We start from the raw sequence: 16,311 nt of genomic DNA on the forward strand, positions 1-16,311 counted from the left end.
GCAAGGCGGGGGAATTGCACCCCCATGACCACTCCACCACATTTGCTGACCTGAGCCATAAAATACCTGTCAGAGCAATGAGTTAGAGGAATGTTTTTCCTTAAACACCCCTTCTCCCCTGCCGGTTGCTGTCCACCTGCTCTTTGAGAATGTGCATCTAGGCAAGGATGGAAGGGGGTGGTCTCTGCTGCCTGTAACTTGCTAACTGAAGGCAAACATGAGGGAACAGATTTGGGCGGGCAATTTGGAAATCCACGTGGTCCTAAAACCTGATTTCAAAACCATGCGGATAAAAGAAGCTGTGCTGAAATCAATTCACCTGTGGCATTTGTTTTGTTTCCCTTTAAACAAAACTTCAACACAGCCCTTTCAGTAAAATCTTTTAAAATCGTTTTCTTTTAAAGAGGGGGAGTTTTGTTTATTGAGAGAGCAATCAAGATAGAGCCAGCCAGAGCAGCTGGCAACTTTGAAAAGCTGGACAAACTGTCCTGAAGCCTTTTGTTTCCTCTGCCCCCCTTAAGGCTTAGGCTCCTACCAGTGACCCCCCCCCCGGCCCTTACTTGTCTGGGGTGTAAGCCTGCATGTAAAAGGTCATGAGCTCCACTATCAGGTCCTTGTTGTCCTTGTCCATCTTCACGAGGGCCTGCAAGGTGCCCAGGATGAACTTCCGATGCCTCCTTTCCTGGAATGTCGAGAGAAGACAAAGGCATCTTGGCAGGCAGACACAGGAGCCCACAAAGCCAAGGGCCAGCCTGGGCCAGCAGTGCCTACTCTGGCTGGCAGTGGCTCCCCACGGGCTTTGGCAAAGAGAGGAGGAGAGACAGAGGTCTTTTCCAAACTCCCTAACCTGGAGATGACGAACCTGGGTGTGTGGGGATGTCTTGGATATGCAAAGCAGCTGCCCTGAGATACAGCATTCCTGGATTACAGGGGGTTGGGCTGAATGACCTTTGGGGTCCCCTCCAATGATACAATTCTATGGCCCTGCAAGTCACTCCTGGGTCTGGCCAGCAGGGAAGTTGAAATCTATTGACAGGCGGGGGGGCTCCCTCTCTGGTGGGGTGAAGGGGGACACATTCCATCTGGCACGCACAACACTGGGGACTGCTGGCTGTGGGAAGAGCTGCCTTTTGCACACAATCTCTTTCCCCTCCTGGGAAAATGCAGTTTCCACCAGAAGGAAAGAACTGTCTTCAGGAACGACGTCTGCAGCACTTGCAACCGCTGGCTCCCCTTCCTCCCCTTGTTGCTTTGCTTCAAAAACATCTCCCACCCCTTTAAAAGTTCCCTTGGGCCTAAGTACCTTCTCCACCAGACCCAGTGGGGAGAAGAAGAAGAGAAGAAGAAGAAGAGTTTGGATTTGATATCCCGCTTTATCACTACCCTACGGAGTCTCAAAGCAGCTAACATTCTCCTTTCCCTTCCTCTCCCATAAGGTGAATGGGGCTGAGAGACTTCAGAGAAGTGTGATTGGCCCAAGGTCACCCAGCAGCTGCAGGTGGAGGAGCGGAGACGCGAACCCGGTTCACCAGATTACAAGTCTACTGCTCTTAACCATTACACCACACTGGCTCTCAAAAGGAGATCCCAGCTTCCTTTTGAGGGGCTGCTCAGTTATGAAGACCAGAAACTTTAGCCAGCGGCTGGGGATGGTAGAAGGCCAGCCCTCCACGCATGCGTGTGTGTGTGTTCCCCCAGCAGAATATGCAAGGCAAGATCTGCATGGCAGCACAAAGCGAGGAGCCCAGAGTGACCCTCACCCGGAGGGAGGGAGGGTCGTCCTTCTTGTTCAACACCTGGATAAAGGTGCTGCAGACCAGCTCGTTCATCCGATTCCCCATCTCGTCCTTCAGGCTGGCGATGGCTGCAACCAGCTCTGCCTTTTGGCCAAAGTCTCTGGTGGTAACCAAGAAGGCCATCATCTTCGTCAAGAACTCGTTCAAGGTCATCTCCGGCGGAAAGCCCTGGTGAGAGGGAAGGGAAGCTGCCTTGTGGGGGTTTGGACCAGACGACCCAGGGGGTCCCTTCCAATTCGAGGACTCTAGGAGCGCCTCTGAGCTGATGCCCTTCCTCCGGGAGAACCAGAAGAGCCTGCTGGGTCTTGAAAGAGCAAAAGAAATGGCCCCAGCAGTCGCAGGAGCTGCGGGAGGCCAACTTACCCAAAGGAACGGTCACACAGCCTGCCCCAGACCCACACGCTGCCCCGGAGGAATCTGCTCATTCATACCACCCTCTCACCCTCCCATAGAGATAAAATGTGCACAGCTTATCTTCTCTCTCTGGGGGTCTCTAGCAGCAAATGTTCTACCAGTGAGTAACAGCCCTCCTTCCCTCTAAGGTGAAAACCTAATGTTACTTTTACAACACCCCAACCTTCCAGAACTGGCTAGTTCTTTTGCAATGGGAGTTTAGGAAGAACTATGGAGGTGTAAACAGCCTCTGAATACCCTTCTGGCCATTGGGACCACTGGCAAAGAGATGGAGCTTCTCTTTACACTGGCCCAGACAACGCCCCCCCCCCATCGCCATTAAGAAACGGGGGCTTATCGGTCTCAAATTGCCATAAAGGGGAGGCGTCCCCTCAACCTCCTCTGTCTCCTCAGAACCATCCAAGGAGGTGAGGAAAGAAGCTCACTCTCGCTCTCTCTGAATCTCTTTTCTGCACAGAACTCTGCACATCCTCTGAAACCCAAGACTCACTCAAGCAGGTGAAACGCAACTAGCTAAGTTACATGTCGTCTGTGAGCGAAATATTGTCACCTTTCCCTTTTCTTTGCTTCTCTCCCCTCACATTTCCCAAATAAAATTGTTTATACTTTGATATTTGAATTCATTGGTTTACACAGGAATTTGGAGTCTCTCGTTAAAATTATTCCCCATGTGATAGGTGGCATGGCTGTTAAGCTTTCTCTCTTTCTCTCTCACACACACAGTTGTTCTGTTCTGCATCCTCTGGGCTTTCAAAACACAAATCTAAAGCTCTTTTTCATTTGACCTTTCTAGAGCTTAAGGGAGGGGTCCTTGTCAGCTGGGTTTAGAGATCCCTTCAGATCACAGTTGGACAGCAAAGTCGTTTCCAGGCTAGTCGGTTCTGCCCGGACACTGAGGTCCAGCTCCGAGGGCCTTCTGGCGGTTCCCTCGCTGTGAGAAGCCAAATTACAGGGAACCAGGCAGAGGGCCTTCTCGGTGGTGGCACCCGCCCTGTGGAACGCCCTCCCACCAGATATCAAAGAGAAAAATAACTATCCAACTTTTAGAAGACATCTGAAGGCAGCCCTGTTTAGGGAAGCTTCTAATGTTTAATAGGTTATTGTATTTTAGTGTTTTGTTGGAAGCCGCCCAGAGTGGCTGGGGAAGCCCAGCCAGATGGGTGGGGTATAAATAATAAATTATTATTATTGTTATATATAGGATCAGCCTGTGGTTGCAGGCCTGTTGCCATTCTTCCTTTGGGAGAAGACCATTTATACCAAAAGTGGCTCTGCCAGTAGAGGAAATCTTTGTCTTCCAGGTCTGTGGCAAGCAGAGCCCCAACTATACAAGGGACGGGGCAGGGAGAAGGTCCTGTGGGCAGCCGGACTCCTTGGCCCTCCTTGGCCCTCAGGGATGGTCTCCAGATCCTCGTTGTCCTTCAGCCTCTCACCTCAGGAAAAAGATCTTGGAACCACAGCATGTCCAGGAATGGCAAGACAAAGAAGGGAGGCTCTTTCTTCGGCTCTGGGTATTGAGATTCATCCAGCTGCGTCAGGAAGACCTCAGGAAGATCCATCTGGAATAAAGAGGAGGAACCATTTTTCACAATGTTCCTCCAAAACATTGCCAAAAATGCCAGTTTCCCATAAACCCGTTGGAGTGGTTAATATGCATTCCTTTCTAAATTAACCATAGTTACCATAGACCAAATTTTCTCCATTCAGATATAGGCAGATATATGCTTCCCCACATTTTTAGCTATTTATATCTTAGCAGCAGTTATAAGGTTAAACACAGTTTCTTGACCATTTTCTGGAATAACATATTTTACATAATATTTAGTAGAAATATTTTTTGTCCAATGGTATGTGACATCCTAATAGATATAATAGCCTGAACCAATTTTCAGAATATTTATTTTTGAGAACAATTCCAGATGTATGTGTAAAAACAAAAAATTTTTTTCCTTCCAGTAGCACCTTAAAGACCAACTAAGTTAGTTCTTGGTATGAGCTTTCGTGTGCATGCACACTTCTTCAGATACACATATCTGAAGAAGTGTGCATGCACACGAAAGCTCATACCAAGAACTAACTTAGTTGGTCTTTAAGGTGCTACTGGAAGGAAAAAAATTTTTTTGTTTTGACTATGGCAGACCAACACGGCTACCTATCTGTAACTAGATGTATGTGTAATTTGCTTTATTTAATCCACATCGCTGACATTTTATCCGATCCTAACTTACCTATTAAGTTCAATTTCTAAGGCATTAAATACTTTAAGCTATTTATCTTTTGTTTGTTTTGTTTATTTAAAACAAAACAAAATGAGGAAAAACCAAAGGAGACCCCCACACAGAGAGAGAAACTTGGGGGTCCCTGGCTTATGGGTCCCTTGCCACACAGGACCCTCTCAGGACATCCCTTGCCAGCAGCAGGAGAGAGGCAGGAGGACCATGCCAGGTAAGGAAGAGGTGCCCGCTTACCTGTTTTGTACTCGGTTTGATGCTGCTGATCTCTTCAGAAACCCGTGTCCTGGGCTCCTCGCCCTCCTTCCACCCTGGGAACGTTCTCAAGTGGCTTTCTGTCTCCTAGCAAAAGCAGAAGGGAAAGTGCAGGCCCCCTCGGCCAAGAGGAGACCCCCCCCCTTGTGTCCCACAGTGCCCCACCCACAGACAGCCTCCTGAGATGGCTGCACTTCCCAAGCTAAGCAGGTCTGAACCGGGACAGCTTCCAAGTGGGAGGCCAATTTGGAGCCCCCAGGCACGTCCAACAGGTAGATTGCGATCGACCGGTAGATCACTGGACGTCTGTGGTAGATCACCGGTAGATCACTGGCTCCCCCCCAAAGAAGCCAAACAACTTTGAAGTTGTTTGAAGTTGCTCCCCGCAAAGAAGCTCAACAACTTTGACCTGAACCCCCAAAAACTGGGGTAGATCACTGCCAGGATTTAACTCTTGGGAAGACCAGCAGTTAGAGCTAGGTTGGAGCAGCAAAGCAAGCAGGCATTGCGTTGTGGTTTTGCCCCAGGGTGTCTCAAACGTGTCTTGCACGCTCCCTGCCAAGGTTTGTCCTCTCTGGGTGCTGAGTTTATTTCCTGCCTGCTCCTTTCACAGGCTTCCAGGCAGCCCAGGCCCGCAGCCTCTCTGCTCAGCCGCAGCCAGCCGCCCCCCCAGCAGGCCGGGCACTGAGGGTGCAGGGGGGACGCCCTGCTCCGCCTTACCGGCTCCACCACCCTCACGAGTCTCTCATCTCTCTCATCCGCCAGCATCTCCTGGCTGTGAAACTGCAGGGCGGCCACCGAGTTGGGGATGAAGCCAGACGATAGCCTGGGCAGCGGCGCGTGGTGGCTCTCCAGCTCCTGGCAAGGGAGAGAAAGGCAGTTCAGACAGCAGCCGCCTTCCGCACCCCAACAGCAAACCTTGGGGGCTTGCCCCACCCCTTCTGGAATTTTTGTAAACCTTGTCTCATTGGAAAACTTCATAGGGAATATTGGGTGACTTTCGACAGGTGCCTGCATTTCAGTTCTCGTATTCTTTTGGAAAGTGGGAATTTGCTAAATTCAGCTTTAGGTGTGAGCGGAATTGGATTTCTTCCCCTACTCCCTCCTGTGAAGGTCACACAGAGCTTGTCAGCCATACACACATGCTCTTTAGTGCTCAGGTCTCCCTCGTGGGTGTCCCCCAGAGAGGCACCTGGCTGCTGGACTAGATGAGCCATGGGCCTGATCCAGCAGGCTCTTCTTACAGAGGTCTGCTTCGAAGGCAGAACCTCCACACCCAGGAACAGTCTACATCTAAATCCCAGGTAATGGGGGGCAACGAGGGGAGAATAGCGTTGCGTTCAGGTCCTGCTGGGGAGCTTCCCTTAATGCCCATCTGGTTGGCCACTGTGAGGACATGATGCTGGACCAGGTGGGCCTGATCCAGCAGACAGGCTCTTCTTAGCTTCTTATGCCCAGCCAGAGCACACCTAAGCAGTGGTCCCCCAGCTTAGCTTTTCTAGGGAGAGAGAGCCCCCCCCCCCTCGCCCGGCCCTGACACTGGAAATGCAGCTGCTCAGGGCGCTGCCAGAGAGGAGGAGCATTGCCAACTCTCTGCCTCAGGCCCTGGCAGCAGACTGGCTTGTGGCCTCTCCTTGGAGCTAGAGGAGGAGGAGGAGGACAAGGGCGAAGGAGCCAGTGGCCCAGAGAAGCCTCACAACCTGCAGTCTGAAGTATTCCTTGCTGCCAGAAGGCGGCCTCTCGGGAAAGAAGCCCTTGATGATGCTGGAAGATGTCTGGCTCTTTATGCGGGAAACGGAGCCCAGGGACTTGGGCGAAGACTCCTGGCTCCTGGCAGGCGAGGAGGGAGACAGCTCCTGGCTCCCGACTGGCAGAGATGGATGGGACTCCTGGCTCTTGGCTGCGAAAGATGGAGACGACGTCCGGCTCCTGGCTGGCAAGGGAGGAGACCCCTGGCTCTTGTCAAGCGAGGAAGGAGACCCCTGGCTCTTGCCTGGCGACAAAGGAGACCCCTGGCTCTTGTCAAGCGAGGAAGGAGACCCCTGGCTCTTGCCTGGCGACAAAGGAGACCCCTGGCTCTTGTCAAGCGAGGAAGGAGACCCCTGACTCTTGCCTGGCGATGAAGGAGACTCCTGGCTCTTGTCTGTCGAGGGAGACTCCTTGAAGACGACACTCTAGGCACACAATCCATGGTCGCCCAGGTGAGGCACAGAGGAGGACACCTGCGTACCCCACTCCTTTCCCCCTCACCTCGCTTGCACCTTCTGCCCCCATCTCCAAAATGCCTCCCGCCAGCCAGGGAATGGCACAGGACACAGAACCACCCCAACACCCGCCAACGTCCACCTCGGGGGACTTGCCAGACCCTCCTGCGCTGGAGCCCAAAGACATAGAATTACACCCACAGTGGGTGGGCCGTTTCTTTTACAGGGGAGGGGGAGATTCTCCCTCTGGCGGTGGCTGAGAGAAATGGGGAACTGCGGGGGGGGGGGTTTCTGCTGGGCTCTGGGGTGGCGTCAGAACTCCAGCGAAGCTGAGAGTAGGAAGATTCTGGACAAATAAAACTAAGTCCTTCTTCACGCACCACAGAGCGAAACTGTGGAACTCCCTCCCTCATGAGGCAATGATGGCCCCAACCTGTTCATTTCCGTGGTTTGGTTGGAAGTCACTTTGGGGTGCCTTGGGCAGGATAAAGCTTTGGTCAGGGTGCTGAGGGAGGACATCCCATGAAAGCCGCACCTGCCAATTGCAGCCCCCGAGGGAGGCAAGGATGCGGCAGCAGCAGGTGAGCCAAGGTGGGCCCCCTCTTACCTTCTCGCTCTTGATGGGCTCCCCAGGGAAACTGGGGGTTGAGGAGAGTTGTGAAGGGGGTGAGACGGAAGCACCCATTTTGGACTCTTTGATTGCATCCAAGTCTTTATTCAGCTGAAGAAGAAGAAGAGTTTGGATTTGATATCCCGCTTTATCGCTACCCGAAGGAGTCTCAAAGCGGCTCACAATCTCTTTTCCCTTCCTCCCCCACAACAAACACTCTGTGAGGTGAGTGAGGCTGAGAGACTTCAGAGAAGAGTGACTGGCCGAAGGTTACCCAGCAGCTGCTTGTGGAGGAGCAGAGACACAAACCCGATTCCCCAGATTACGAGTCCACCACTCTTAACCACTCCACCACACTGGCTCTAGGGTGAAAGGCGAGGAAAAGGAGGAGCTCGGGTTAACTTTGCAGGCCAAACTCAGAAGGGTCTTTTGCCAGACTTCAGTCCTCTCTTGGGACTATAATGATTATTATTAATGACCCGCCCTTCACCCTAAGGTCCCTGGGTGGGTTGCAACATTCAAACACAATGTCATTGTGGGCTGGGGCAGGGCGGGGGGTTCAGTCTGGATGATGCCCCGAGTCCCTTCCAATACTTGGAGCCCTGCATGTAGGGAGGGTTAGAATTCAACAGAATAAGTTGCCAAACTAGTCAGAAAAGATCCATTGTAAGACTATTATTTATTATTTATTTATTATTATTTATTATTTATTAAATTTCTATACCACCCTCCAACTGAGGATCACAGGGTGGTTTACAATATAAAAATGAAAAAATACATACCATAGTAATAAACAAAAACAATGTCACCCCATCTCCCCACTGTTTAAAAAGCCATAGATTGTCTAATTAGCCAAAGGCCTTCGGAGAAGAGGAATGCTTTTGCCTGGCACCTAAAGATATGTAAGGAAGGCCCCAGGTGAGCCTCCCTGGAGAGAGCATCCCACAGGTGGGGAGCCACCACAGAAAAGGCCCTCCTGCCATAAAACATGTCTCTCCTGTATTGGTCTGTACAGCCCCCGCAGGCGCCGTAACTCTCCAGCAGTTTGACTTTACCCCTGAAGAGAGACTCTTCCATGGTCTTCCAAGACAGATGGAGGCAACACACTAGCTGGCCATGGAAGTGTCCTCACCAGCCTCCCAAAATACTGTCCCACCCCCAGCTGTGTGTGTTTGTGAGCTGGGCTGGGCTGGAAGCTGGAACCACAGAGACCTGCTTGCTCTGTGCTGGATCCAAAGCTGAGACTGATGAAGAAGCAGGCTGGGCCGGGTGTGGATGCTGTGAGGCTCCTCCATCCGATGCTCAGATTGCAGAGATGTGTGAGTGAAACCATCTCAGCATACAAAAGGTCCCGGGTTCAATCTTTCACAGCATCTCAAGCTCAAAGGGCCTTACTGCCCAAATAGCCCACCCTAGTTAAAGGGCTCTGAGGAAGACCCTGCAGAGAGAGTGATTGCTGCCAGCCAGAGAAGACAGCACTGGGCTGGACAGACCAAAGATCAGGCTCAGGGTCAGGTAGCAGCTTCAAGTCCGCCAACAACTTCTGGGATCAGGCGAGCACACATTTTAAACAACAGATATGGTGTGTGCCCATTTGTCAGTCCGTGGGCTTCCTGCTTCCATGCCCCCCTGCCCCCACCTCTGGAATCTCACCGTTGCCCGACGGATCTTGACCTTGCTGCCCCTGGTGTCCATGCCAGAGAGTATGAGGCCTGGGGAAGGACGTCTTGTGCTGGGGGGAGATATCTCCGCTTCGTCCAAGGGAGGGCTAGAGCTGGGCTCCAGGACCTCCTCAGGGGCTATCACCACTGGCGGGGGCACCGGAGGGGGCAGCCTCCTCCTCTTCTCCTTGGGGGGTCTCTTTCCCTTTTGTGCCAGGCCTAACTGGGAGACAAGAGGGGCACTCTCAGTCCTCTGCCGCTGCCCCAGCCCCTTCCCCACTCCAGCTGCCCCCCAAAGACCCTCACCTGCTCACTCTTGGTCCTCCTCACTCCAAAAAGCGGGAATCTCGCTGGAGGAGGAAGCGGGGTTAAAGCTTCTTTGATTTCAGACACAGACGGGGCTGTTGAGAGGACGGCCTGTGGGCTCCCCTCTGCAGGGGGGCTGGTGTCCTGTGGGGAAGGCGGGAGGAAGGGGGTCTCTCACAAACCAAGATGGCGCCACACAGTCGCCCCAAGGTGCCACCTTGGACAAGGACTCAGTGGCATCACCTCAGGCAACCCAAAATAATAATAATAATAATAATAATAATAATAATAATAATAATAATAATAATTTATACCCTGCCCATCTGGCTGGGTTTCTCTAGTCACTCTGGGCAGCTTCCAACAGAATATTAAAATACAACAGTCTCTTAAACATTAAAAGCTTCCCTAAAAAGGGCTGCCTTCAGATGTCTTCTAAAAGTCTGGTAGTTGTTTTTCTCTTTGACATCTGGTGGGAGGGTGTTCCAAAGGGCAGGTGCCACCACCGAGAAGGCCCTCTGCCTGGTTCCCTGTAGCTTTGCTTCTCGCAGTGAGGGAACCGCCAGAAGGCCCTCGGCGCTGGACCTCAGTGTCCGGGCAGAACGATGGGGGTGGAGATGCTCCTTCAGGTATACAGGACCGAGGAGGCAAAAGGCTTTGGCAAGCCCTGGCGGAAAGGCTGACGCTCAGCCTCAGGGCCGTATCCCCCTGTTGGCTTCAAAGGCATCTCTCGCCAAGGGAAACCGAGGAAGGGCCAGTGGGAGTCGGCCTTTGGCTCAGAGCCACCGATGACAGGGCAGGGACACCAGGCAGGAGACCCCATGGCTCCTGGGGCAGAGCATGGAGGGGGGGGCGCCCCACAAGTTACCTCCAGCGTCTCTGGACCTTGCAGGGAAATGGGTGGAGGGAAGGACCCCAGGAACATGCCGTCTGGCCCATAGAGCTCCGAAATGGACTTTGCCCGGCACATGGCTTCCAGCACCTCATCAGCATTGAAGGTGTCCTCCACCGGGATCTGGGAGGAGAGAAAAGGCGGAGGGGCGGAGACGCAATAAACGCCACCTGTGAGGATGAACATGCAAAACTACCCCCCCCCCTCTCTCTTCCATGGCTCTGCAGAGGAGATGCTCAAAGGACCAAAAGCTCCTGGGAAGTCTGACCTCTCCTCCCCTCGCCCTTCCATCTGAGGCAGGGAGGGGCTGCAGGACCTCCTCCACGGAGACCCCCTAGCCTGGAAGGTGCCCCTTCCCTGCCACCAAGTCCCATCGACCCCCCAGCCCAGTTCAGCAGCCCAGCCCCACCTCAATTTTGGGTTGCGGCTTGTAGAATATCTGCAGGTATTTCTCAAAGGCCTCTTCCTTCATTTCCTTGGTGGGCCGCGATTTCTTGGTCACGCTCACTTTCCCCTTCTGGACCAGCTCCAGATCCTGGTCCCTGTCGGCCATCTGGGAGAGTCCCTGCAAGAGGGTGCAGGACTCAAGGCATCTCTGCCCCTCTCTCCTCCCTCCCATGCTCTGCCCCACGGCCAGAGAGCCCCTTGCCCAGCCAGATTCAGCCTTGGGCATGTGGGCCTCCCTTCTCCCCCCCTCCAGACACGCTCTCCCCTCCCGCAGCCTGCTTTCCCCTTGGGAAGTGCCTGATCTTTGCTCTCCCTTGAACCCTCTTGTGGAGCTGGCCTTGGCACCAGCGAGGGCACTGCTGCCCTTTGAAGCAGCTCTGGTCTCCTCAGGGGGAGCGGCAGGCCTTACCTCCGCCCTGGCGTGGATGTCGCGGAGCACTCTGGACTCCTGCAAGGCCATCCTGCGGGCTCCAGGCACAGGGGACCTGTGTGTGGAGAACAAAAGAGAGACAGACAGAGGAGACGCCAGAGGCAGCTTGGCATCCTGACTTTGGACCTCTCCCCAGGGATGCTCAGCTGCTCCTCTGTCCGAAAACAGCCGCCAGCACCACCCTGGGCCACCCAGTGGCCTCTTTGCCCTGGGAACTGCCTCCCCAAACAGAACCACAGAATGGTAGAGCTGGAAGGGATCCAGCAGGATTCTTTCTCTGCCCTCCTTCCTCTCCCTTCTAAAACCAACCTTTCTATGGTGCCTTTGCCACAACACCTCAAGCTCCTGCAGCCCCCCCCCCAGGCACACTGCAGCTTAGCCTACGCAGGGATTGACAAAACAAACGCTCCAATTCCTCTGTTTCTTCCCTGCCTCCATTTCCTTTCCCCTCCTAAAATGACAGAATGTAAAGTCCTCGGGGCAGAGACCTGTCATTTTGCACCCTCAACTTGCCCTGTGTGCATGGATAGCGCTAGATCCATAGGTGTCCTCGTCTCCGCAGCCCTGCTAAGGGGCACCAGAGCGAGGGAAGGAGCCAGATGCTGTACCCCTGGCGCTGGGTGCTCAGTGCCAAGGCTGCTTTCCAGAATCTTACTCGGTCTCCTCCAAGGGCGGGTCCTGCTTCAGCCGCCGGACGTTCTCCTTGACCAGAGCCTCAAAGTGGGAGTCGCTGATGGGGAGAGGGATGCCCTTGAGGGGCTCCAGGAACCTGGCGCACAGCAGCTGCAAGAGACAGGAAAGGGTCTTTGTCCCAGGGCACAGACTTCCCCAGCAAAGAGCACGGGGGCAGCAGCAGGGAGCCTGGCCGGGTGGCCTGCCCCCCACCCCCAAGGGACGCCAGGCGCCCCACCTTCATCCTGTAGTAGTTGGGCAGGTACTTGTTGTGGTGGATGAGGAAGACGTGCTTCTCCAGCCCAACCAGCAGGTCCCCCCAGTGGTTGGCAAAGGCCAGGCTCTCTGGGATGCTGTTCATCTTCAGGTGCCTGCAGGGCAGAAATGCGGGGGGGTGAGCTTGTCTTCCAGGGACCCTTCCCCAAACCCCCACAAGCCCCGGTTGGGCAACCAGAGCAGAGGACCTAGCACAGACTCTCCGCCATGGATGGAAACATTAAAACCACAAGGCGCATGGAGAACGCCTTAAGCTCCGCTTTAAAACCCCAGCAAAACATTTGGTTGTCACGTGTGGGAAAGGCGCGGTCGCCTGAAAGGTAGATATGGATATAAAGTCTCATTGGATCCTTCAGCTGGGATTCCTGCATTGGGGGGGGGGGTTGGGATGGATGACCCAGGGGAGTCCCTTCCAAATCTACAGTTCTAAATAGAAACAAGAAATGGATGGATCAGGAAAATTAAAGGGAAGGTGGGAAAGGAATTTTGAGAACAGCAGCGATGGAAACTCCAAACGCTGGTGGGGAAGTGGAGGAGGAGGGTTGTCTGCAGCTATTTTCTTTTATTTTCCTCGGGTGTCGGGAGAGGTGTCAGGAGAGCAAACATTTCAAACTTCCAACAGCCTCCAAAACAATCAGGGGGCACCACACTGCCCTGCAAGCAAAGCAGGCACCCCTGTGTGGGACACGACATAGAGTTGGCTTGCTCCGAATGAAGCCTGCTGGATCCCCATGGCGCTTGCTCCCAACTGAGTGGGTGCCAGACTGGGGCTGGTCCCTGGGCGTCTCCAGACAAGGCTGGGGGAGAGCCCTGCTCAAAGCCTGCCAGAACCATTGCTACCAGTCAGTGTAGACCAGGGTTCCCCAAACTTGGGTCCCCAGCTGGTTTTGTACTACAGTTCCCATTATCCCTGACCGCTGGTCCTGTGAGCTTTGGATGATGGGCATTGTAGTTCAGCAACAGCTGGAGACCAAGTCTGGGGAGACCCTGGTGTGGATGATGCTGAGTTGGAGGAACCTGTGGCCTGCAGCTTCCGATGCCCCTGTGCTTGCTCACCAAAGGCATGCCAGCAGACATAGGATCGTAGAGATGGGCTCCCCAAGGGCCATCCAGCCCAACCCCCTGCGATGCTGGAATGGCAACCAAAGCATCCCGGACAGATGGCCCCCAGCCTCTCCTTAAAGGCCACCTGCTTTCCAGTGCTGGGTGCAAAAGCTGCAAGGAGGAGAGAGCCCCATTGGGAGCAGGAGGCTGCCCCAGCCCACAGGACACCCCCATTCCCCATTCAGAATCCAGCCCGTCAGTCACCGCAGCAGCTTGTTCTCAATGTCCCAGATCTTCACGGATCCATCTCTGCTGGACGAGGCGAAGAGCTTCAGGTTGGGGCAGCAGCAGAGGCCTGGAGGAAGGGAGGCAGCGAGGGGGCGGCAGCCGTGAGACAGGAGAGCCGAGCCCCCCTTCCCTCCCCCCCGGCCTGGCCTTTGCGCCCTCCCGGCTCCCACGCACCTGTGATGTCGTCCTGGGCGTCGTCTTCGGGTTTGTGCTCGGAGCGCGTCTGCTTCATCAGGTTGTAGTAGACGACGCTATAGGTGGCCGTCTGGGGGTCCTGGAAGGCCACCGCCAGCGTCTCCCCCAGGGAGCACAGGTGCAAGGCAGGGGAGGCACAGGAGAAGCTCAGCAGCGGGACCAGGCACTCCGTGGTGTAGGGGAAGACGCGCCACATCTTCACCGTGCGATCGGCACCTGCCCCAGGGGCAAGGAGAGGCACAGGGTCAGCCCCAGCAGATCTACACCATGTTATTGCCTTGAGTTTGGAGGGGCTGGTCTGCATGATGCCCGAGTCCCTTCTAACCAGGGGTCTTGTTCAGTGGCAGAGCTTCATGCTCCAGCACCAGGGGGGCAGAGAGCAGGCTGGGGCAGGGCTGGTGCGTGTCCTGGGGGCGGGGCATGCCACCTGTATGGGTATGGTGCCCAGCGCAGACGGGGGGCAGCCATGATGGCACCCCACCAGGACTGCACTGCCGGGGGCGGTGCACTCCCCCCCCCCACTCCTCTTCCTCCACCAGTGGTCTTGGTTCCAGCAAATATTCTAAATATCTAATGGTGGATTCCACTGTTTAACTCGCCATAGAATTTTGCTGTAGCCACTTAGCAGAATTACCGTATTTTTCCGTGTATAAGACTAGGTTTTTCCCTTTAAAAATAATGTCAAAAATTAGGGGGCGTCTTATACACGGATACGTCTCCTGCCCTTTTCTTACATCTGAGTCCCCAAAAATAGAATGAATGGTTTGATTTTTGTATCCCTGTATTTCTATCCACCTCTGAACTGCTAAATTCCTGGCCCCTGTCTCTCTCTAAGTACTGTACTACTGAAGGGCCCAAATCATTAAGATGTTTAGGCTGGAAACTGTACCTTCCTTGCAGTGGGGCAGGAGAGCTGAAAACATTCCCAATATACCGTATTTACATGAATCTAATGCGCCGTCAAATCCAATGCGCACCTCAAGGTGAGCATTACATTCAAGTAAGCGTGATATTTCACATCTGGCAACCAAGGTGCCCCCTGGGTTTCAGATAGCGCATGGGCAGACAAATCCAAAAAGGCCCAGACACAAATTTTCATGCCTCTTTAGCAGCTCTGGTGGCTCACTGACCAGAAGCGATGTATTTAGCATTAACTCTGGAAGGGTAGATTCGATTCTGACCAAACTAAGTCTCCTAGAGCAAAATATACATCCAGAGGCTTCTTTGAATTTACCTCATCCTCTTTTAAAGCCATCCACGTTGGTCAGGGTCTCCTGGGGGAGGGAGCTCCAGAGCTGGACTACCAAAAGACCTTCTCTGACCTTTGGGGACACCAACTATAGAGGGCAGAAGGGGCTTCATCCCCCTCAATATTTGTGGGTTGGGGGTCTGAGCTCCTCCCCGTATTACCACCGGGCAGCACTCGTGTGCCTGGGGGGGCAGATACATGGAGGGTGAAGATCTGCACCCCCCATCCCTGATATTTGGGTTTGCCTAACCAGAGGACTCACCTGCCGAAATGATACACATCTGCGTGGGGTATTCAGCCAAGGCTGTGACCGCTTGGGAGCCGTGAGCGTCCACCTTGTACCGGTTTCGGGCCAGAAACCACTCCACCACGGTCAGGAAGCCCGTTTTGTGCCCCAAAATTAGCAGGAACCTGGGGGGGGGGAGGGGAAGAGAAGCGTCCTTTGATAAGCATGTTCAGACAGATATGCATGGTGGAATGGCAGCTTCTGGGGTCGGGGGAAGGATTAGTGCAATCTGGATGTGGTAAAAGAAAATAAAAAGGTTTGCACAAGGACAAATTCAAAAAGAGAGTTTTGCTGCAACCTGGGTTGACTTTATAGATTTCGTGAGCATAGCCAAACCTGGTAATCTTCTTGCACCAGCGCTTTGAACTGTGTGCTTGGCATCATTTCCTAACCCCCCCCTCTCCCCGCCCAGGTTCTTGGGTGAACCTGGCTCACCTGGGGGAAAAATAACATCCTTCTGCCATGTGGCTCTTTAGTTATATGAATAGTCTAAGGTTTCATTTTTGTTCTCACTTCAAGCCACCTCAAAGCATTATTTATTTTAAGACTTTCCATGATACTTTTATTTCATTTCATTTTTTTATGTGTATCATGACTTGGTATAGATATTACTTGTAGTTTGATTAGTTTGTCAAACTCTATCATGATTTTATATGTTGACACCAAATCAGTGACTGTGCATGTTTCTAATGGGGAAATTCCAGTTTTGGTGTTCTACAGCTCCTGCTTTTGAAATGTGATGTTTGATGTTCTTATTGTTAAAATATTAATAAAAAATACAGTATTAATAAATAAAAAAACAAATAGCGGGGGTGGGGTGGGGAAAGGCAGGCAGACATGGGGAATGTAAAGCACAGGATTTAAGGCACATGGAAAAGCAATGTCTGCTGTGGTCTGCTGTGTCTCAGGAGGACAGCCCAGGTGCCTTGGCCCTTCCAGCAGAGCGGGGAGCCTGGCTACCGCTAGGCAGGGCAGACTCTGGTTTTCAGCATCCCATGTGCCGGGACGCCTGGAGCCTCTGCTACTGGGAGTTTAGGAATGGAGTTGCAAGGGAAGCT

The 16,311-nt window shown here is 53.4% G+C and overlaps 2 protein-coding genes across 6 annotated transcripts in view; one reads left to right on the forward strand and one right to left on the reverse strand.

Annotated features, from left to right (window-relative positions):
* SLC52A2 (solute carrier family 52 member 2) overlaps window positions 1-1,435 on the forward strand; it is a 304,222-nt gene extending 302,787 nt beyond the window's left edge. The window contains exon 13 of the mRNA XM_083624236.1: window positions 1,346-1,435. The gene's annotated coding sequence lies outside the window, so the exon portion shown is untranslated. The remainder of the gene's footprint in view (window positions 1-1,345) is intronic.
* The window catches only part of WDR97 (WD repeat domain 97), a 46,206-nt gene that overhangs the window by 16,578 nt on the left and 13,317 nt on the right, over window positions 1-16,311 (reverse strand). For all 5 annotated transcript variants that reach the window (XR_014549928.1, XM_083621806.1, XM_083621807.1 and 2 more), the window contains 17 exons: window positions 15,230-15,378; window positions 13,698-13,934; window positions 13,500-13,590; window positions 12,154-12,286; window positions 11,899-12,026; window positions 11,223-11,298; window positions 10,776-10,931; window positions 10,343-10,489; window positions 9,478-9,621; window positions 9,164-9,394; window positions 7,508-7,621; window positions 6,397-6,870; window positions 5,417-5,554; window positions 4,679-4,783; window positions 3,644-3,769; window positions 1,761-1,964; window positions 561-682 (listed from right to left, as the gene is read on the reverse strand). Coding sequence is in view for 4 of the 5 variants with exons in the window: in XM_083621806.1 (XP_083477932.1) it covers window positions 561-682; window positions 1,761-1,964; window positions 3,644-3,769; window positions 4,679-4,783; window positions 5,417-5,554; window positions 6,397-6,870; window positions 7,508-7,621; window positions 9,164-9,394; window positions 9,478-9,621; window positions 10,343-10,489; window positions 10,776-10,931; window positions 11,223-11,298; window positions 11,899-12,026; window positions 12,154-12,286; window positions 13,500-13,590; window positions 13,698-13,934; window positions 15,230-15,378 (2,775 nt within the window). In the remaining variant the exon portion in view is untranslated. The remainder of the gene's footprint in view (window positions 1-560; window positions 683-1,760; window positions 1,965-3,643; window positions 3,770-4,678; window positions 4,784-5,416; window positions 5,555-6,396; window positions 6,871-7,507; window positions 7,622-9,163; window positions 9,395-9,477; window positions 9,622-10,342; window positions 10,490-10,775; window positions 10,932-11,222; window positions 11,299-11,898; window positions 12,027-12,153; window positions 12,287-13,499; window positions 13,591-13,697; window positions 13,935-15,229; window positions 15,379-16,311) is intronic.

Source organism: Podarcis filfolensis (assembly GCF_964270895.1).
Source record: "Podarcis filfolensis genome assembly, chromosome: 7".
Classification (NCBI taxonomy): domain Eukaryota; kingdom Metazoa; phylum Chordata; class Lepidosauria; order Squamata; family Lacertidae; genus Podarcis; species Podarcis filfolensis.